Genomic DNA, 23368 nt, shown 5'->3' with positions numbered 1-23368 from the left:
CAGATTGTGTAGATACAGCGTACAATATATACTCAACGGCCACTTAATTAGAAACACCTAGGATTTTGCTGACCAATGTATAAACTCTGCAAATACAGCCATGCAGTCATATACGTCAGTCATCGGAATGAGGGGAAATGTCAGGTCTGTCACAATGGTATGGTTGTATGGCTAAAATACCTTGTTGATGACAGAGATCAGAAGAGAATAAAAGATCAGTTCTAGCTGACAGGATAGCAACTTAAATAATAACTCTTTACAGCCATGATGAGCTGAAAGACACTTCAAAATGCATGCAAAATCATAAGGTGTATGAGCTACAACAGGAGGAAACCACGTCACGTTCAGAAGAGAATGAAAAGATCACTTTGAGATGATGAGCTGACAGGAAGGCAACTTAAATAACCACTCTCTACAGCCATGATGAACTGAAAAGCACCTCAAAAATGCACAACAAGCTGTAAGGCAGATAAGCTACAACAGGAGAGGACCATTTTCAGCTTCCTCTTTTGTCAGCCGAGAACCAAAAGCTGAAGCTGCAGTAAGCGAAAGCTCACAGGTCTAATGAATCTCTGCCGAGACTCTCGGATGGGAGGAACAGAATTTGGCACCAGTATAAATCCATGGCCCCAAAAACCAGTTCTGTTTGCTTTGTCTCAATAGTCAAGGCTGGTGGAGGTGGTGCAATGCTGTGGGGAATGTTTTTTTGGATCAGTTAAATAACTGAATAAGCATCTTTTGGATACTGCAGCCTATCTAAGTATTGTTGCTGATCACCTGGACACTTTATGCTCACAAATGACCATTAAACAACGGCTATTTCCAGCACAGTAATTCACCATTCTTTTATATATTTGCATTTATTTTTTCATGCTGCTGTAACAAAGATATTTCCACACTGTGGGCCGAATAGAGGTTTATCTTATCTTATCTTATCTTATCTTATCTTATCTTATCTTATCTTATCTTATCTTATCATGTCACAAAGCACATCATCTCAAACTGGGTCCATGAACATAGCACTTGGGTTTAGTGTACTGTACTTAAATGGCCTCCCAAGGCGCGAACTCTGTATCCAGTAGCGCTCCTTGGGGATGCAGCAGAACAGGAGATTTACATCATGAATGTGCAGCCGACAAATCGACAGCAAGTCTGTAATGCCAGTATGTCATGTCCTAACTGGTATCATGATGCTGTATGGTGACTGCAGTGTCTAGAATCTTAAATTCATCACCAAAACCTCTCTGATGTCATCCGAATGTTTTTTATTATGAACTTTTCAACATAATGTCCTTGTCAGATGATAATCCGTGTTACCGCATTAATATTAAATACAGTTTATAATAATGCAAATTCGATCCATTTGTCATATCACATTGAAAAACAACAGGCTTTTATTAATAGACAGAATTTGCACTGTACACTGACACAGACATAAGAGTAAACACACAGGAGATAATGTGAGCACAAAGTGGGGGGTTGGGGGGTTGGGATAGAAGAGTTGAAAAACAAAAAGCAGCAACAGAATTAAAGACTGTAATACAGCTCTTTAAGGTGACAGTGGAAAGGTCTGATGAGAGGAACATGAATTGACCCATTATGTGCCTTCTTGCTTTGCTGAGATTCAAACGTTAACCGATTTTAATTTACACAACGCGACGCACAAATAAATAAACACTCAGCAAGTCAACCATGATCGTTATTATTACTAATACTATTATTATTATCATCACTATATACTGTCATATTTGTAGTCATTATAGACATAAATAGAAATAGAAAACTACAGCTAGCCCTAAGACATAATATGAATCAGAACAATGGAATTAACATAAAAAAAAGATAATAATAATAATAGTAGTCATTTGTATTTCTATACATTTAAATACAATCGAAACTGCCCAGGATGAGCATGGTGTAGTGCTGTAACACAGACGTACAACATGAGTGTTGTTTTGAGAGAACTCGTTCTTTGCGATTGCTGAGAAAAAAGGACTGCTTAACCTGCATACGGATTATATGTACATCCACACACTCATTCTCTAAAACAGTGTACTGTATTTGTACAGGAATGTTTTGAGAATCGAAAGAAAAGATTTACTCTGTGAATTCGACTGTACATTATGTGAACGAGAGCCTCACGGTGGCTGCGATGCTGTAAAATATCATTAGCGTGTCCTTAACTTCACTTGCTTGACTGTAAGTGAATGATTTCGACAGTTATGAAAATCGCGGAGCTTACATTCGTCTGTAATAATACCCGGTGCTTTATACAGTGCAGTGATCACATTCACTGAAAGGTTATTACATCATTGTGCCATACATACATAGAGTCTGGAGTGAAATGTGGACTAAGCACTGGACACTGGAGTGAGATGCTATGCAAATGCATTGCTCGAATGTGTGGGTGTGGTTAAGCATGTACTGTATATGTGTGTGTACGTGTGTGAGCATACATTCCAGAGACAATGCATTCACAAAGGCTGATACAGATACATTTATGCTGTGTGAATAAGTGTGTGGTTCTTATGTTGCACGTGTGTGGGGGCTTCATCGTGGTTTTAAGATTTTGTGAGTGCGGCTGTTTCTCTGCTTGACTCAGTAGCGACGGGGAACAGAATCTCTTCCCTCTTTCTTAATGATGATTCGCTGGTCGTCGGCTGAGTCGTCGGGCGACTCGGCCACTTCCTCTTCGTCATCGCCTTCGCCCTCTGTATCTGCAGCAATGCCCATGCGGTTCTCATAGGTCTGATTGTTTGAAAAAGAAAAAGTTGTGCTCTGATTACACACCAGGCCAGTTTATGTACTCGGTCGATGCAAAGCGCAATCTTTGCCGCACTCACCTCCATGGGGTTGACGATAATGGTAAGGGCCGAGTCGTCCCATTGGTTGCTGCTCTCTTTACCAGCTCCTCTGGCTCCCTCTCCACGGCGATGGATGGAGCGGATACGGAATACGCCAAGGATTACCATGACAACCAGGAAGCCCACGCACACCATGATGATGACTGTGGCAGCCCCAGGAATCACTGCAGAGTAAAAAATTGGGACATTTTTAGCGAGGGTGCAGTGTGGGCACTAGTGCGTGACTGTGGCGCACTGCAGTGCATGTTTAGTAGGTGATTTTGATGAGTCACTGTGTACCAGAGTTGCGGTGTGGGTTTGGCAGTGTGTGTCCGCTTAGCTCTCCTGTGTGATGAGACGGATGGAGAAACTGCTGCTGGGAGGCCAAGAGGTGTGATGGGTGATACAGGCTGTCCAGAGAGTGCAGGAAATTGACCTAGGATTAATACAAAACGGAAGAATGAAAGGCCTATCATTTGCTCGTCAACCTTTGATGATTTCAATCGCATGTGTCAATGCGAACCGAAACAAATGGTGCTTATTAATAATATTTTAAATGTTGTTGTTTTTTTCATACCTCAAGTGTAAGCTCGTTACTCGTGTACCGTCCGTTCATTTCTGAACATGACAGCCTGAATCTTCTCTCGAAGCGGGCGGAGCCTTTTGCTAATCGATAACGAACAGAACGCAGGATGTCCTCGTACACTGAAATTGACTCCGCCCCTAGATTTGAAAAAGGTGAAATAAAGTAGAAGGTGCAGTTTAGATTGAATGTATTTACAAACCCAAAGTAATTACATATCAATAACACTTCAGAAAATCTGACTTGTAATGGTAATTACATTTCATGCATAAACCTAGTAAAAAAATTTAAGAGAATATTAAAAGGTGTTGCAAAATGACAGAAACTGTATATAAGGAAATCACCAGTGATGGCGATATACGCCGTTGTGTTGATGATGTCCAGTCCTTTCTCTTTCAATGCCTCCATGTCAACCAGAAGCTCCTCTTTCTCTGGGTTTAGCTCCTCCCCCAACGGCTGGACCTCACATCCATCCAAAGTATGCGCCACTGCGTCTGACATAAGAGCTGATCAAGATGGACAAAAAAAAAAGAATAGCATACGTATAATACGCTAAAACCACAAGAAATAAAGCTCTTCCACATATCGACTGAAATGTCTGCAATAGCCACAGGGGAAACAGACAGACAGATAGCAAAGAGGATAAAGGGTATAGAGCAGTTTATCCCTCTTGTCATGTTCCCCCCTACAATAAGCACGTAGGATTAGTCACATTATAGTGACTCACTGGTGGGTTCTGTGACCTATTGCGTTTATAGTAGTGCAGTGAAAGTGTGTAGGTTTTGGTGGAAAATTTTGTGTTTTCTCACCCCCTCCATCCATGTCCTGTGCGGCAGTGTTCACGGAGTGAGAGAGGGAACAGACGATGCGGAGTTCAGGAAACAGAGGCACACCATGTGCAGCTTCAAACTCTGGGGCGGGGCGAGCCAGATGCGGTCCGACACCAGAGAGAGAGATCTGAGGAGCGTCAGGCTGAAGCACCACCAGATATCCTTCCAACTGCCGCAGGGAGAGACAGCTTTCCTCACTAAAGCACCTGTGCAGAAAGGATGTGAGGGGGTACATTGATGTAGATGAAATAAATACTATTTTGAAGAGTAAGTCAATCCTAAACACAAATACTTAGTATATTGCCACCCAATTCTGAATGCAATTAAATAAACTAGAACCAGAGGTATTTGATTAATCATATGCATGCATTACATAAATGAATCAAATAACAAATAAATAGTAATAAACAGAACTATTAAAAAATAATATTTAACTTGCAAAATAAATAAAGGAAATTTTAAGAGAAAGAAAGTTGCAGAGCCACCGGTTCTCCTGGTGAACATGTCTGCCAAGATTTGTATTTGCCTGTTTGGCAACCTTACTGGCAAATACTGTGGATCGTTACAGGCAAAGTGTATGGAGAATTCAAAATGATTTTGCTAGGTTTTGTCCAGGTTGCTTTGAAGATGATGTTTGCCAATTTTGTTAGTGATTGGAAATAATTAATAGGGAAAGCAATTATAGGAAAAATAACTGATGTTTTCATTTTTATAATGCTTGAACTATGCTCTCACAGGGAATCCAGAGATGCCTGGATTGACCAATTTGGACCATTTCAATTTAAAAATCTTTAGTAGAGGTCGACCGATTTATCATTTATGATGATTAATCGGCACCGATAGTGGATTCCTGGAACAATCGTCTATCTGCAAAAACCATCATCAATAGTTTTTCCTGGTTGCTGGAGCAGCTGAAAAGGTTCTGCTGTTATTATCCAGTACAAGAGTGGCCTCTAGAGGCGAATCACTGATGCAACGTGCTGTTGGTTGAAGTGTCTTTTTTATTCATTTTCGATGTAACTGTTAGCAATAGTAAGAATAGTTAGGTAGATTAGCAATAGTTTGCCTTCGCATCTTTGGTGTTTGGCCCCTCAATAACAATACTAAGTACAGTATCCAGTGCAGGAACTAGCAATGCAATTAATTGTAAAACATTTACTGCAAGATTGAGCTGGCCTGGCTAATGACAGAAATTACCAGTTGATAGAAGTTGTTTCTGTAATTTCCAGTTTTTTGTTAACAGGGAATGCAAACACTTCCCTGTTGGTAGTTTTCATAACAGGTAATTAGCATTGTGGGACGTGACAATTGGCAATTTTCCTGCTCGCATCTGTGTCTTGGTGATGTACAGGTCTCCAAGTGGTGACAGACTGCAGCCGGTGATTTTTTTCAGCAACAGTGATAATGCATCGCAGCTTCCTCTTTTCTCTGGAGGAGGCTACGCCAGACCCGATAGTGATGGCAGACGATTTATAGTGGCAGTACTGAATTGCACCAATATAGTCAGGGGGGTACTTTGGAACTTTGCCAACTGCTGTAAGAAACAAAATCTTTGCTGAGCTTTTGGGTTGGTGGATGATGTATGCATTTCCTGTGTGACCGTAGTCCACAGAAACATGAACAAAGTGACAGTGCTCACTGATGAATTATTAAGTTGATGTGCCTCTCTGTGGTTTTAAAAGGGTTGTGTTCAAGGTTGCTCTGGATGCACACAAAAGGCTTGTTGTTGAACTTCCTGGTGTTACATTGACTTATCAATAATGATGATTTGACCAAATCAGAGTAATACCAACTGCAATACTGGATACACAGTCACACTTACCACTATTGTAATGAAACAATTACATATATAATTACCTATATTTATAATTTGTCAATTTCCTTTATATATACATTTATTAATAATCATTTCTGACAAAAGGTTGCAATGTCAATGTTATATTACCTGTCTGTCACACTCATTCATCAGTTTCTTTATGATTTGCAATCTGTTTTTTTTTCTACACTCTGCATCTAGCGGCTAGACATAATTGTGAAACGCACTAATGCATTGTATTTTATAATGCACATTGGCTAAAATCACTGTAAATCTTATTTTAAAAAATTTCTATGATACCAAACAAAGTACAGTGAACCCCCGATAATCCGAAACTCGCGGCTCGAAAAATTCACGGGTTCTTATTCCGAATCTAACTAACAGCAAGTTGTGGATTTTCTTAAAATTCACGGGAATCCGCAGCAAGACCGAATGTTTAGAAACGTTAGGAATAAAAATTTTTATGTATTTGTTTAAATACTGTATACTATTACGTTAATAAACTCACATAATATCTAGATGAATTCACTAAGGTACCATTCGCAGATTTTCGGAACTCGCGGTGGTCTTAGAACGTATCCCATGCAAGTTCTGGGAGACCACTGTACAAGAAAGTCCAAAAAGTCCAGGTCCAAAATGGCAAAGTATATAGTTTTTAATGGGCTTAACAACAAATATTTGGTCAGGAAATATACAGGAATGCACTCCTGAGACTCTCCGGTGTCACTATTTGCTCATTAATCAACTGTTTGATGCACAGCAAGACACAGGCAAAATCACTTCTATAGGCTTCTTGTACACAAAGATAAAATCATAACAATGATTCCAATGTTCGCTAAAAAAACGTTTTCGCACACACACACACACACACACACACACACACACACACACACACACACACATACACACACAAAAACATATGTCTGCAAGGTCAAAGCTGTCCAAAAATATATTCTTCAAAGATGAGTCATTATCTAGTTCTGTGCCTCAACTGATTCTGCTTATAAAGGGCCTGATAACGAACTCATAAATGGAAGTAGGATTGAGCAGGGAAAGAGCTACAGTACTTATTTCATCCTTTCTCATTTCCAGACCAATGGTTTGTTGTTAAGTCCATTTAAAACCTTCATATTTTACTACATTGTACTTTTTTCCCCCTAATGACTAAGGCAAATAATGAAATAAAAGCAGTGCATAAGAATACAGTGAAATAAATCATAGCTTTCACTGGTGTGACTTCTTATTCTACCATTAGGTCCTGCTCACACCGCGTATTAACATACGTCTCCGGCAATTGGATCACAAATCATAGTACAGGACATAGTACAGGTGTGAAAATCAAAATCCGATCATTCAAATCATATTCAAGGGGAATGCAGATGTCCGTGTGATGCAGTGTGACCGTGAAAGAGCCTCGATGTGAATCAGACAGCAAGCAAGAACCACCTAATCGACTGCCTCATTGGTCTATCCAGAAAATACATAATGATTGCGAGACGGTGAATTCGATTAAGAGTGGTCACTGGAGACAGGCTTATATTGCCAGGTGTCAATGGATATAAGTCTCGACGGTCCACCCACGATCAGCTCACTTTAGATACAGGTTAATGTAAGGAGTGAACGGGCCCTAGCTAGAACCTTTCAGTTTTTTTATTGGTTTTGTATAGCATGTCAGTTTTCCTGTTTCTTTTTGGGGGGATTTACACAGTGTGAGTTCATTGTTTTTACATTTCTCCATTGGTAAAAACTACTCCATTATATCTCCCTTTCTGGATGATTACTAAGCCAGCTGCATTGTAAAGCCTACTTTAATGGAAAGCTCCAATAAGCCAAAAAATAAAATTTAAATGTGAGAAATAAATTAGAACAATTATTCAGTGGGATTTAGTAGTAAAAAAATAGTTATTTTTTGTATTTCAAGGATGAGCACTAAAATGAAGGCATCAACCGAGTTTTGCAAGTGCATTTTAACAGCTTTGAAGGTGCTGATGGCTGAACATTCAAAAATTACTAATTTGCTTTAATAAAGAGAAAGAATATAACTGTACACTTTCAAAGAATAAGCCTTGTTTCGAAAAGATATTCAATAAAAAGATAAATATGTATTCAGGAGGTTGTGTGGAGTGCATTTTAGAGTGTCCCTGACTCTCAAAGAATATAATTATTACTGTTATATTATTATTATTTAGTAACTCCATAGAAACTAACAGGACTAGTGAAACTAGACTAGTTTAAGCGGTCTTTAAATGTTCTGCTTTCAACAAAATACTCTATATCGGCAAAGGTATTCGGACACTTGACCTGAACTACGAGACACAAACCTGTTCCAGCATGACCATGCCCCTGTGCACAAACTCCATGTTAAACGCATTGGAGTGGAAGATCTTGAGTGGCCTCCTATAGAGCTCTGACGTCAACCCTACTGAACACCTTTGGGAGGAATTGAACGCTGACAGGCTGTACCCCAGGCCTCCATCACCTCACCCACATTAGTACCTGACTTTACTAACACCCTTGTGTCTGAATGAGTGCAAACTTCCACAACTACACGCCAAAATCTAGTGGAACATCTTCTCAGAAATGTGGAGTTTATTATAACAGTAAATCGGGACTAGATGTGGAATGGGATGTTTAAAAAGCACATATGAATCTTATGGTCAGGTGTCCACAAACTGTTTTTCTATATACTGTATGTTATTGCAGTTTCTCTGATAGATACGCACACACAATGTGTGTAGGTGTATTTACCTGAGGGATGTGCTAAGTTTGAGCGGGCGCACTCCAGGCGTAGCAAATCGCAGGGAGTTCCTGTAAGTCACCTGCTGAACTGCTCGGTTGAAGCTCTCGATGTCGTCCCCCTCCAACACCAGTACTGACTGACTGGGGTTCACATGAACCTGAGGAAACAGAAGCATTGCCAATGTAGTGTAAAACACTGATTTGCCACTTCAAATTTGGAAATTGTAGTATATGGAGGTAGAACAGAATAAAGGCAAAGTGGTCATGTTTTTTTTTTTTAAATCATAATACCTTCATGCCAGAGCCAAGGCTCTCGAGATCTCCAAAATCCAGCCCCTCCCTGCAGGCGTACAGACACTCCACCACACTGTGAGGTTCCACACTGCCTGGACGCACTGTCACACCTGACAACAAGCCACGATAGCCACCTACAAACTTTCCTAAAGGTTATGAGGGGAAATAAAAAAAATACATAGATATTTATTGTGTATTCATCAGATTCTAGGCCATATTTCAAAATTCATTCTTTTATATATATGAAAATTAACCCTTGGTAACAGGTTCAGCATTGCTAACAAAAAAAATTACCACAGTGGACAAAATGTTCACTTGCTGCATAATATATCCCACTCACTAACAGGTACCAAGATTCAAAGAAGCAGTGAAGACCATTGGGAGAAAGGAACATTTGTCTCTAGAGTTACTGTATGAACAGAAGTACACAATATCTTAGCCGACCATCTTTCTCTGTGTTTTGGTTGTTTGTGGATCTAATGCTCTTGTTAATGTTAATGTTTTTGTTGGTTGTTGATTAAATAGTCTTGAAAATGTCAACACTTTGAGTCAAAAACAAATTGGTGGACAATAAAGTGTATTTCAATTTCAATGATAAAGAGATAATCATTGTTATTCACTCACTAGCCATAATGTTAATGTTATGCCTGGTTGGTGTAGAAAAATAGTAGAAAAAATAAAAAATAAATTAAGTTCAGTATTAACGAAGGACCAAGAATCTTATTCTATACCCTACTGTATGGACAAGTTTGTGGACACATAAGTTCAATAGGGTTGAGGTCAGAGTTCTATAGCAGGCCACTCAAGATCTTCAACTCTAACACTCCAACCCATGTAAACCACATCTTTATGGAGCTATTTACAGGAGCATTGTCATGCTAGAACAGGTTTGTGTCTCTTAGCTCAAGTAAATATAATTCTATTGCTTTCAAAGGCAGTTGTGTCTCCAACTTTGTGATAACAGTATGGAGAAAATATAAATGTATGTATATACATACATATGTCTGTTAAATTGCTGAGAACATAGAGAAAGAGATGACCTGTGCTGAGCTCTAATTGCCCATAATGATTCTTTGAGGTACAGAAATGCTACACACACACACACACACACACACACACACACACACACACACACACACACACACACACACACACACACACACACACACACACACTTTTCTACACAAGAGATCATAACTCACTTGTGTCCTTGCCCTCTGGGATGCTGTTGTTAAGGATCTCTTTCTGCTTGTTCTCTGGCTCTGAAGAAAATGAGAGAGATAGAGGAAGACAAGGGTAAAATAGAAAGTTATATAAAATAAAAAAAAAAACAACTGAGGAAACTATTAGGAAATTACATATAGTAAATTCAGTCTATGAGCCACTGCACACAAGTGAGGCATCGGTGCTGATGGAGCTGATTAACACACATTGCAGCACAGAAAAAGAAAACAGCAGGAGGCTAAAAGCCTGGCTGGGTGTCTGTCTAGCAAACATTCGCTTACACACAAGACACACACACCCACACACACACACACACACACACACACACACACACACACACACACACACACACACACACACACAAAAACACACCTGTTTTTCTAAATAATAAATCAATCGAATCGTTTTAATATCAGACACAAATGTACACAGTAATTAAAGGGAAAAAAAACATCAAGCTGTCGCCGAGCTGTTGCTCGAATGTTCCTAACAGGCTGTTTATTTCTGTTTAGCACTTTCTCTTTCTCTCTCTCTCTCTCTCTCTCTCTCTCTCTCTCTCTCTCTCTCTCTCTCTCTCTCTCTCTCTCACAGACAGACACACAATTGTGCACTATAGCAGTAGCCCTTGTATTGGGGGTGCAAAAATCTAGACATATTCGCCAGTCCAATGATTTAGTTACCCCCAAACTCTACTAAACACAAATAAAAAAACACTGTAGCTGATGCAGCATATTACATAATGGAATAACTAACTAGTTATAATCATCTTGTTGTTTCTAGGCACAAAATGTGGTTCTTTCCTCCCAATTCACACAAAAGGTTATATGTGAAGTAATGGTGTGTAAAAAGCAGGGATCATATGACGCCTTTGCACTCCATGTAATTTGACGTAGATTCAATAATCGATATAAGCATTTCTCCATCACGTTACATCAAACCTTAGATTTGTATAAGTCACACAAATTGTTGTGTGGTACCCCAAAGCAACTGAACAGTTAAAGAAATACACACGTACCCCAACAGGCTCCGATTACCAGCCTCTGATGCGGGACCGGGTTAGGGATGGCTCCGTTGTCGTGAATGAGTGCAGGGTCGAATGTCACGCCGTCTACATAGAGTGTGATGGAGGGGAATTGCACACTTAAAGACAAGTGATGCCACTCGCTGTCACACACCTGCGGAGAAAAGAGGGCATCGGTGATCTTGTACATACCATGTCAGATTAATACGTACACCGCCAACTATATAGTCTATAATCTGTAAACAACCACTCGTGTTAGTAAGCTAAAGTTGATTCAAGAAATAAATACAAAACTATTATTTAAAATGATCCCTAATGATAATTCTTTTTAATATGTTTCAGAGGAGTTTTATTTGATTTACCTGTTCAAGCTTCCAGAGAAATTTTACTGGGCGTGCAGCGGAGACATCCGGCCAGTAAAAGAGAGACAGACGGCAGCCGTGCACAGACAGAGAGTAGTGTGAATAGGAGTCATCTGTTAATAAGAACACACACACACACACACACACACACACACACACACACACACACACACACACACTTGTTGGTTACCCATCCGTATCTGACTTTACGCTTATTTCGTTTCATTCTATATTCAGCTCTGGACAATTTTCCTCCTAGCAGGTGACAGAAATCTGAAAAGGAAGAAGGCATCAGTTATACAGCAGCTGTACATATACCTGTGTGTGTGTGTGTATGTGTGTGTGTGTGTGTGTGTGTGTGTGTGTGTGTGTGTGTGTGTGTGTACAAGCCTGTGTCAGAGCGTGAAAGAGAGAGAGAGAATGCTTAATCCACGACTCTTTCCTGTGACTGAGCTTAGTAATAGTGGGAGGAGAACAGCGCTTTAGCTGGATAAGCCATTTCACAAGTCTTTGAATAACAAAGTGAACAAAAAAGGATTCGGAGCAAATTGTACGACACAAGTCGAAAGAAATAAGTTGCACAAAGAATACATAGAAAACTGTCAAATCCAGACTTATTAGCACCCTTCGAAGGAATGGGCGACAGCGACTGTGTAGAATAAACCATACAATATCTTTCCTCTAGCAAAACATCATTGTCCCACCACATAAAGGCCATCACATAAAGACCTGGAATGACTAAAATGGTTTGATCCCATGTTCACATTATCAAAAGGGGCTGCTAGGAACAAGGCTTTGTTAAAAGGCAACCGTTAAACTCACACCAAGCATCAGAACGACAACTGGAATTGTGTATTGTTACATGAGACCAAAATTAACCTTTATGAAGGGCAAGTGCAAAAAAAGAAAGGAAAAAAACCCTTACACCCAAGCTGATCGATCTAATTTGCATATTGTAGTCTTGTGGAGACTGCTGACAAATTCCCATAAGCATTAGGATATTTTGTGAAGGTAGTGAAGACAGGCACATTAATTAATCAACAACAGGGGTTCTGTACAATCAGTAAACACCAGGCATCTGTACTGTCACACTTTAATCCCTGTAGACTGAAGGAATCATGATTCTTGGTGCCAGATGGCCTGGTGTTTCTAGAACTGCTGATCTCCTCGAATGTTCACACTCTCTATACTTTATTCACAATGGCGCAAAAAAACTCAAGTGAGCAGCAGTTCTATAACAGTAACTTAAATAACCACTCTGTACAATTGTGCCAAGCAGAAAAGCATCTCACATGTTTAACCTCTAGTCAACTGTTCTACAACAGCAGATGACAATGTCAAGTTCTTCTGACAGCCAAGAACTGAAAGCTGCAATGGGCACAGATAGAAGCAGACAGAACAACGAAGCCTGGCATACTGATGGCAGAGACAAAATTTGGCACTAACAGTTTGAGTCTATGGACCCAATCTGCATTGTGTCCACAGTCCAGACTGGTGGAGGTAGTAAAATATTGTGGGGAATGTTTTCTTGGCACTCTCTGTAATGTTAATAGCAATCGATCCTCACTTGAATGCCACAGACTATTTGAGAATTAAGATGATTGTGTGCATCCCATGATGGCCACGATTTACCATCTTCTAATGGCTACTAAGGACAGAGCTAAAGTCCTATCAAACTGGTTTCATAAACATGACAGTGAGTTCAGTGTTCTTCAGTGGACTTCCCAGTCACCAGATCTAATTCCAGTTGAACACCTTTGGAATGTGGTAGAGCAGAACATTAACAGCATGAAATTGCCCTTCAAAAACTGCAGAACCTGTGTGATGAGCTCATCTTAACATGGACCTGAATCTAAAAGGAATGTTTCCAACGTCTTGCGGGATCCATGCTTTGAAAAACGGAAGCTGGTCCTATATATTTTTAGCATATTGTTACTAATAAAATGTTCAGTGAGTGTAATTCACACATGTATATACACACAAATTTAACCTTTGCCAGTCTGAAGAAATTTTTATATCAACGTTTTAAGTTAAAAACCATGTATTTGAAATAAAACTATACAGCATGCTTATACTGCATGTTTAAACAAAATATACTACATACATTTACACAATATAATATATATTACAAGAATTTAATATATTTTACATTAAAAAAAAAACACTGCTAAATACTGCTTACTACATGTTAATAAAGACTTTTTTAAGCAATAATTATTTAATAAAGATGACCTTTATAAAACATAAAAACTCAAATTACTCAGTAGACAAGTGGGGGAAATGGTGATTAGCTATACGACTGACCATTTTTCACAGTGCTGCACACAATGGTTTCTTCTTCTTTGCGTGCTCCTCTTGCCTGATTGGCTGGTGGCTGAGTGTTGGCCCCGCCCCTTCGCATCCACAGCTGGAGGGTGAAGTGGTCTCCTGGCACTGTTGAGACAACTGAATCGGGGACGACGGCAACGTGGGTGGAGCCGTTGAAAGAAAATACCAGAGACGAGTCAGAAGAGGGAAGGGTGGGAAGTGCTGCGGTCCAGTTTGCAGCGGGTGATGGAGGTGGGAGCAGGTCAACCTCACCCCTCACAGCACCTGAGTAGAAGCATGGCTCTCATGTTATTATGATAAAATTCATAACAATGCTAGCATTTGATTAGATAGGGGGAGGACACATCTGCTAGAAAACTGCTTACTGAAGTAAGAAAACTCACCACAGAGCCTCCTTACAGAGCGGTCAGAGTAACTATCGCGGTCACAGCCTTTCCCGATGTGGCCAGTCTGGAGCTCCACAGTGGCCTGAATGTTCCACACAGTCTCCTCACAGGTCTCCAGGCGCAGGCTGGGGAAGAGGGGGATGCTGCCGGATCCTGGTGTGTATTCAACTCGCTTCGACCAGCCTGAGATAAATTGCGAAAGCATGCATATAAAAATAGATGATAAAGTTTGAATAGGGAAGGAGCTGAAAATAGACACCAATAAATGTGAAATAAACTTGCATTCTAAACTAAATATTTGAACCCGTCAAATGTCTCAATTACATTTTCAATCCTGCCCCCATATTTCCAGAGACAGAGAGGCACGGTTCACTCATAACAAAAAAATTATAATTTAAGACAGTCATTATAAATTTTGCTTCAATACAGATATTAAAAACAGATAATACTAAAAATGAAAATTATTCAAATAATTGTTACTGTAAAAAAGAACGGTATTTTTGTAATACTAATTAAATGTAACATTATTAAGGGGCCAACACTGAAGGTGAATAAGCACCATGTTCAAGCTTTTCATTATTTTATTATTATTTTTATTAATTAACTCTAAGGAAAGCATTCAAGGTTTCAACCAAACATATTTTTCTTTTCATGGAAAAAATAATAAAGCCTTGGTGGCTTTTGTTGTCTCAAGGTAGACCACAGTTCAGTAAAGTGAACAGTTGCAAGATTTGACATTGACATACAGAGCAGCGATTGAACAGAATGGGTACTTGGTGAAAAAAGGATGCTCTGTACCAATCCAGCCAGGCTTGCAGGAAGGCTTCACTGTCACCACGACCTGGGCATCAGCCTGAGCTCGATTCTTCCCGCAGTCAAATGCAGTCACCCAGAAGCTGTGAACACGCTGCTTCTTCGAGTCTAAAGGTTCAGTGTTCTTAATGTTTCCTGAGGAAGACAGCGAGACAGAGACAGAGAGCGAGAAAAATAATTATTCACCCGCTGACAAACAATGAATCTAACAAAAAGGCAGAAATCGGTCGAAACGTTATTAAAACATTATTTCAGCAATGTAATGAACAGAAGAAAAGCTGAATCAGCAAGGATCTTTAAATGGAGGCACTCGGGGGCTTACTTGCAAAATGGGCTGAATAGTTCCAATTGTACTAAATGTACAATTATATAATCAAATAAAATATCTACGGGAAAAAAAATTACATAAACCCACAGTTATTAAAAAAAAGAAAGAAACAGAAAGGCATTTAAAAGCACAAGAAAAAAAAATTAAAAAGTGATGAAAAGCATAACGAAATGCAATAATACATAGAGTACGATGGGCATGGATACACAGTGCAAGGGCATTCTCCCACTAGTGCCTGGTTCAGCCTCACCCAAATTACCATTCAAACCCAACACAGCCTGGCACAGAAATCTGCAAGGTCATCACAAAAAAAAAAAAAAGAAAAAAAAAAGGCTATCGTCTCTCCCTCACTCTCACTCACCTTCCCATGACCCTCTTATATTCTCTCTTATCCTCTCGCATGTTCAACCTGCCTTCCATGCTCGGTTCCTTCTCTCTTGGCTCTTATCGCATTACAAAATGTCAGCTATTGATCTTCTGGGTTTGTCATTGAGACTATGAGAGGGACTCTCTTCTGCACTGCATGGAAATCAAACCCAATCAGGATTCCTCTGAATTACTTTAGGTTACAAATAAATAAATTAAAAAAGCTACTAATCACATCTACTTCAGTTCTATTACAAATCAATTGGGCAAAAAAATATATCAAGTAAAAACAGAGTCTATGACAGAAAAAAGAAAAGAAAAGGCAGTCTGAAAATATTCATTCTGCCTCATTCAACACAATAAAGAATACACACACAAAACATACACTAATATGTATATATTTCATATATAATGAATAAACCTTTCTTGTATAATACAGTCGGCACCACACAGGGTCTATCATGAATATGGATAAGACGGAATCAAAACAGGGAGAGTGGAAATCGTTGTAAAAGGGGCAGAAAAGCTAGAGACCCACAGGACCCTGTGACTTGAAGTTCTCACCGTCATTGTCGATTGCAAATGGGACGTTGGGAGTAATGATGTCGTAAAAGCAGATCTGGCTGTACTGAGGTGAGCAGTCGGCATCCAGAGCCTCCACGCGCACGACGCGATCGAAAAGACGACCTTCGGGGACGGACGCCTCGTAACGGCGCTCGACGAACACGGGGGAAAACTCGTTCACGTCGTTCACACGCACGTGCACCGTGGCCCTGTGGGAAGGGAAAAGGTGAAATGCGGATTGTGTACGAGAAATAGAAATGGAGAGAATTCCGATCCACGGGATTCAGAGTTTGTAGAAATACATAAAATATGTATTGAGAGAAGCAGCTAACAAATTATTGAGTACTGAGTCACTCGTACTTGTGCGATTTCTTGCTGTTGGTACCATCGGGACCCTCTCCGCAATCGTAGGCCTGGATAGTAAAGCTGTGCTCCCTCTGGCTCTCGCAGTCCAGTGGCTCTTTGGAGCGAACGAGGCCCTCGCCAGTGGAGCGGTCCAACACCACGGCCTCGAACTGAGCCGAACCTGAACCTCCTGCTCCGTTGTGCACTCGGAACCCGCAGATCTCACCTAAAAAAGAAAGAGTGAGTGCGTGCAAGTCTGCTACTAAAAAAGAAATGAAAGCGGCAAAGGAAAGAACGATTGGAAGTGGAAATTAAATCTGGGTGCGGTAACAAGGAAGAAAGGCTGCACGATTTGGGAAAAATGTCATGTTGCGATTATTGTGGTCAATCCCGCGGTCTGCGATAATAAATGGTATGCAATAATGTAAAAATTAATTTTCCCTAGAACAGCAGAATTAAATAAAACATTAAATAGAAACATATAGATTTTCACAAAAATAAGATATTATAATTATTATACACGCCCTGCTGCTGCCCACGACAATTTTATTGATTTACCTGTTTCTCTGCTTTAAGTTTAAGATAAGTTTAAGATAAGTTTAAGAATTTAAGTTTACATACTTAAATTCAAAAGCAAGAATTTTTTATCCATCATGCAACAGTCATGCAACGGTCTTTAAACGGCACACATGATATTCCAACATTACAATATTTTGGACAGAAGCACAAAAATGAACAGGTAGAAGATTTAAACATTGACCCCCCCCCAATTATAATTCATAACATTCGGATAAATACAATAAGTGAAACCACCTCCAGAAGCCTACAGGGCATGAACGAGCCCTCTGAGGATGCTGGGTCGGCGTGTGGAGAGAGCAGGCCAGACACGCCTGATCCTACAGTAATTTTATGCAATTTGTGTAACCACTGGTGTGTAATTACTTCCTGCTGCACTAAACCAGCAGCCCTTTACTCAAAACTGCCCTGTGTTAAATCAACAATGATGTTGTTTATTAACTCACCCTGTGTTGTGTATACAAGTAATGATAGTGAAGAAGCAGCAGGTGTAGTTATATTAGTTTTATAAAAGACGCTTCTGAACGGGCATCATGGTGGTGCAACATGTAGCACTGCTGCCACAGATAGCAGTCTCTGAGAGTGGGTATGTGTCTGATTCAATCTTACAGATAAGGGTTACCGAGCTGACGGGTCCTGCTTACAGAGCTGGCACTTAAATATTATAAAGCTGACATTCAAATATTACAGAGGTGTCAATTATAGGTTACAGAGCTGATTGTTAAGGTTTAAAGATGGTCAATATTAATGAGCTGATAGTTGAATATTAAAGAGCTGACAGTTAAGAGGTACCAAACTGCTAATTAAGTTTAAATTATATTTTACAGAGCTTATGGTTACAGGGATAACAGTTACGGGTTAGAGAATGGCTCTATGATGATGGGGATAACTATTTAGACAGTTCAGGGTTACAGGGATGATGGTTCAGAGTTACATGAATAATGGTTCAGAAGGTTCAGGGTTACAGAGATGAGATTCAGATGGTCCTTGGTTACAGAGATGATGGGTTAGATTTACAGAGATGATGGTTCAGATGGTTCAGGGTTACAGAGATGATGGTTCAGATGGTTCAGGGTTACAGAGATGATGGTTCAGGGTTACAGAGATAACAGTTAAGACGGTTCAGGGTTATAGGGCTGATGTTTTAGGGTTACAGAGATAAAGGTTCAGACGGTTCAGGGTTATAGGGCTGATGGTTTAGGGTTACATGAATAATGGTTCAGAAGGTTCAGGGTTACAGAGATGAGATTTAGATGGTTCTTGGTTACAGAGATGATAGTTTAGGGTTACAGAGATGATGGTTCAGATGGTTCTTCGTTACAGAGATGATGGTTTGGGGTTACAGGGATGGCGGTTCAGGGTTATAGGGATGATGGTTCAGGGTTATAGGGATGACAGTTCAGGGTTACAAAGATGACGGTTTGGGGTTACAGGGATGGTGGTTCAGGGTTATAGGGATGGCGGTTCAGGGTTATAGGGATGATGGTTCAGGGTTATAGGGATGATGGTTCAGGGTTACAGGGATGATGGTTCAGGGTTACAGAAATGATGGTTCAGGGTTAAAGGGATGACGGTTCAAGGTTACAAAGATGACGGTTCAGAGTTACAGGGATGATGGTTCAGGGTTATAGGGATGACGGTTCAGGGTTACAGGGATGATGGTTTAGGGTTACAGAGATGATGGTTCAGGGTTACAGGGATGATGGTTTAGGGTTACAGAGATGATGGTTCAGGGTTAAAGGGATGATGGTTCAGGGTTACAGAGATGACGGTTAAATGTTACAGACCTACTTGTTCAATATTACAGAACTGATGGTTAAGGCTTACAGGGTGGGTTAAAATGACAAAGGTATGAGTTATCAAGCTGAATAAGAGTTACACCAAGCTAAGAGTTAAGTGTTACAGAGCTGACAGTTATTTAAATTATGCTTAACAGTTACAGAGTTTACTATAATGCGGTTGTGTTCAGTACCTGCATAGTGAAGAGGTGCATCTTTATCCAGGGCAAACAGAGGGGGGTTCAGTAGAACAGTGTTGTCGTTCTCCATTACAATGCCCTGATACTCGGTCTCGATCCATGGTTTGTGTTTATTGGCTAAGAAGAGTGAAGACAAGGGAAAAGTGCAAGAGCATTTAGAATGTTCTGCATTATGAATTAAAAAAAAATATTTTCTTAACAATTGAACACATAACAGGGCTCATATACATACAGGCTCATAGGCATGAGTAAGTCTCTGCATCAAAGACATACAAATAATCACCCAAATACATACAGTACAGACACACACACACATGCACACATGCAACTAACCTTAACACAAAGCGATAAACAAAATGAAACACAGACACAGGAATTGCTCGCTTATCTCACAGAATATCACTGAAACCCGCTGAACATCTCACTGTGATTTCGCTCTGAGAAGCACTCGAGCACACGCATCAATCTGCACCAACACTCTACTACACCTGCAGCTGAAAGTGTGCAAAGGCACATGTCCTATAAAATCCATACAGGCGAATGCCAGAAAATGGAAAATTCTCTTGCCTGAGGTACTGCATACAAATCGCTACCTTTGCTAATATTCTCTGAGACCAAAAAAATACATTTATCTGTGTTAGAATAGGAAGGATTCATGAACCAGATTTGCATTGCTGAAATACAATTTTCAAGATGGCAGCACATACAGCATAATCAGAACCCATATTCTGCATATTCGCAGCATGATTTAGCATTCTAGCTCCTCCAGAAGAGAGGGAGGATTTATCATGTGCGGCGGCTGACCGCTCCATCGTGTTTCAACTTGATGGGCTTTTTTCCTTGCCTCACACTCTGTCGTTCATCCTCGCAGCTTTAATCTAAGCATCATGTTTCTGGATTACTCTACCGATGTGAGATTGAGACTCGAATATCCATCTGCTCTCGTGCACACTGGCTCACTTCACCACTCCCTACACCCATCTTCCAATAGTTTATTTATTTTTTTTAAACGAAAAATGCTGCGGCCCTTTTAAACTTGTATTCTGTCCCTGTCTTTTATATCTTTTGCAGCCAGTCAACACTGTAAATCAAAACTCTGTTTGCCTATGATTCATTTCAGTTGTCAATCCATCCATCCATTTTGAATCTCTAGTAGCGGTATCTTTTAGTATCACTAATCGACTGGCCTGCTCATTACCGTATGTTCGCAGCACATGGAACATCAAGATAGGCCATTTAAAACCGATATGATGAACGTGATTCATTCAAGGGGTCAAGGGCTGGAGCGCAACGCCACATTTTCGAGGATTCGCTTTCGCACAACCCTCTTGTCCATTGTGTTGGCGTTCTCCAGGAAAGCTGTCATTTATTCACATTGCTCATAATCGACATGCAAAAGGATATTGGTCACTGACCTTTGTTGCCATGGGCAACGGCAGTCAAGCAAAAGAGGAGAAAGGAGAGGAAACTCATTCCGGCCATCTGAGGGAGGAAGGGAGAGGAAGAAGGGAGGGGACATGGAAGAAGACATGCATTAAACTGACATGAAGCAGAGAAATCTAAAGGCAGAAGCATGGACAGAGGAGCGCAAGTACAGAGAGGCACACACACATCCGCGTCGCTATCGCACGCCGGGGTCTCGTCCTCGTCAAAACGTCCATTTTATTAGCACTCTGTTACCAGCTTTAAATAAAGTAGCACGATCGATTGCTCAACACCAGCACGATGCTGTCAGGTTCCTCCATCTAGGCCTGATCCCCCAACAAATTTCTCACAAACTTTGCATATTAAAGATGAAGTTAGGAGGGTTGAAGTGATCGGTCATTAATAGCAGCTTATGATGCGTAAGTGATGAGTAAATCGAAGACCATGTTAAACACAGGTGCTGCATGTGGGCAGTGTTTAGTACTGTATCATCCAAGTACTGTAGAGAACATCATATTATATAAAAGGAATTAAGCTTAACCTTTTATTCTTTATCTTTATCTCTCACAGAGCCACATCTGAACCTTTATATTATGCTGTAAATGGAAGAATGATGTTGAAACAGGATGAACACATCCCCAGTGTCCAACTCGAACCGCTCGTTATTTAGTACCATTAAATACTATGCGGTTTTGGACGAGGCCGAAAGCTGAAACTGGCCATTTTGTGCGTCGTGTACGACCAAAAAAAAACATCTTCCAGGTGATGCCAGAATGATTGGTGTATAATAATTGTGTCAAGGTTAATGCACGCTATTAATACCTGAACGCAAAACGCGACATTCCGCAAGCTCTGCAAAAATGTGTATCGTTTCTAATGTTACATCTGCGACATTTACTCATCGATTTGCAACTCCGAAGCGCATCCCAAAGCCACGTACCGCCCGCATAACACTGTGTCCCCGAAAAGAAATAAAATAAAATAAAATAAAAATATATATATTGTGTTTATTTATATATATATATATATATATATATATATATATATATATATATATATATATATATATATATATATATATATATATATATATATATATATATCTGTTATTAGAAAATGAGAGAAGATGCGACGTTACCGTGAGGTGCGAGTTGGTACCCGAGACAGCCTCCTCCTCAGCCTCTCCGTCACACACTAACACACACCCTCACACAGACACACAGACACACACGCACACACCCAGGCTAACAGGTGCGGACACACCGACCTCCTACAGTCTCAGGATTGTTCCCTGAACCCTCAACTACTGGATTGAAATTGGGACCTTAATTGAAGCACGTGATTATTTCCGGGGTCTTTAATTTCCGTGGGGTTCAGTACGAGAAAAAGACAGAAAATTGACTCGGAGTGATATAAGAACGCCGACGCCCCGCCCCTCCCACTAGAGTTATTTCTAAGCCACGCCCACACTGCGTCTCTCTCTCTCTCTCTCTCTCTCTCTCTCTCTCTCTCTCCTCATCCGGGAAGATTTCACCTCCTCCTTTCTATTATCATCCCCATCGCTAATTTCCCTCTTCTACGTCTTCTTCTTCTTCTTCTTCCTCCTCCTCCTCCACTTCTCCTCCTCCATGATTGACAGCTGAAGATTCTCCCTGGCCCCGCCTCCTTCATTTCCGTCTCCCGACACCATTAAGCTAGACTGCAAAATGACGTCATAGCTCATAGGGTCCTACGCTAGAGACAAGGGCTGTGCTCCAAACAGCAATCTAACGCACTTATGAGTGTACGGCAGAAGTGTTATTATTATTATTATTATTATTATTATGGTATTTATTACTGTACTATGCAGTTGCGTAGAGAGACTTTTAAACCAGTTTGTGTTTTTCCACTTCTCAAGGTTACACACACACACACACACACACACACACACACACACCACACACACACACACACGTTTTTTTTCTCGTTTCTTATACACCTGGAGAGCTGCTTATCAGCATTTTCTAAATACACTCAAAAGTGCAGGAGTAAGATTCGGAAACATGTATCTTATTGGTAGGACTTGACCCCTGAATATTTTATAAAGCCACCTAAAAAGAATTACAGTTATAGAAAAAAAGAAAGTACACCCTCATTCAATATTACGTTTTTATTGATCAGGGAATAAATAACATTTTACTACATCAACATCTATAGAATTAAAATTTTCCTCTTTGGGTAACTCAAAATTCAGAAACCAGGTAAGGAATAATTAGGAACTTCCTTCCTGTTTCTACAATAATTAAAACAGCAATTAGCAACCAAATGTTGCTAATGAAGGTTAGTTAACCACAGAGAAATGTGATTAAGCTGAATAAAAGCAAAACATACGATGCTTCATATGTGTGTCAACATCATGCCTAAAGGAAAAAAACCTGACCTTCAGGAAGCATTCGTTGTTGCTTATGTATATAGGAAGGGTTATAAGGCCGTTTCCAATAAATTTGAAATTCATCATTCGAAAGTAAAAGATGTTTTTTTCTTCTTCCCCCCAGTAGATTCAGTGCA

General features: G+C 40.1%; 1 protein-coding gene across 1 annotated transcript; it reads right to left on the bottom strand.

The window, feature by feature from the left end:
• Nucleotides 1-1248: 1248 nt before the first annotated feature.
• On the bottom strand, nucleotides 1249-22423 carry clstn3 (calsyntenin 3). Its single transcript, XM_083541097.1, has 19 exons — nucleotides 21960-22423; nucleotides 20812-20878; nucleotides 19391-19513; nucleotides 16858-17068; nucleotides 16498-16706; nucleotides 15225-15374; nucleotides 14424-14609; nucleotides 14017-14304; nucleotides 11713-11825; nucleotides 11345-11504; nucleotides 10308-10367; nucleotides 9103-9251; nucleotides 8821-8969; nucleotides 4236-4462; nucleotides 3771-3932; nucleotides 3421-3566; nucleotides 3144-3279; nucleotides 2844-3028; nucleotides 1249-2748 (listed from the first exon to the last, which is right to left on the bottom strand). Exons 2-19 carry the CDS (start codon nucleotides 20876-20878, stop codon nucleotides 2599-2601), a joined length of 2871 nt encoding a protein of 956 aa, XP_083397223.1. The 5' UTR covers nucleotides 21960-22423; the 3' UTR covers nucleotides 1249-2598.
• Between the last annotated feature and the right edge of the window lie 945 nt (nucleotides 22424-23368).

The sequence above is a fragment of the Silurus aristotelis genome, assembly GCF_946808225.1.
Source record: "Silurus aristotelis genome assembly, chromosome: 1".
Taxonomy (NCBI): domain Eukaryota; kingdom Metazoa; phylum Chordata; class Actinopteri; order Siluriformes; family Siluridae; genus Silurus; species Silurus aristotelis.
Note: the sequence above shows the minus strand (reverse complement) of the source record. Positions and strands in the feature narration are given on the sequence as shown.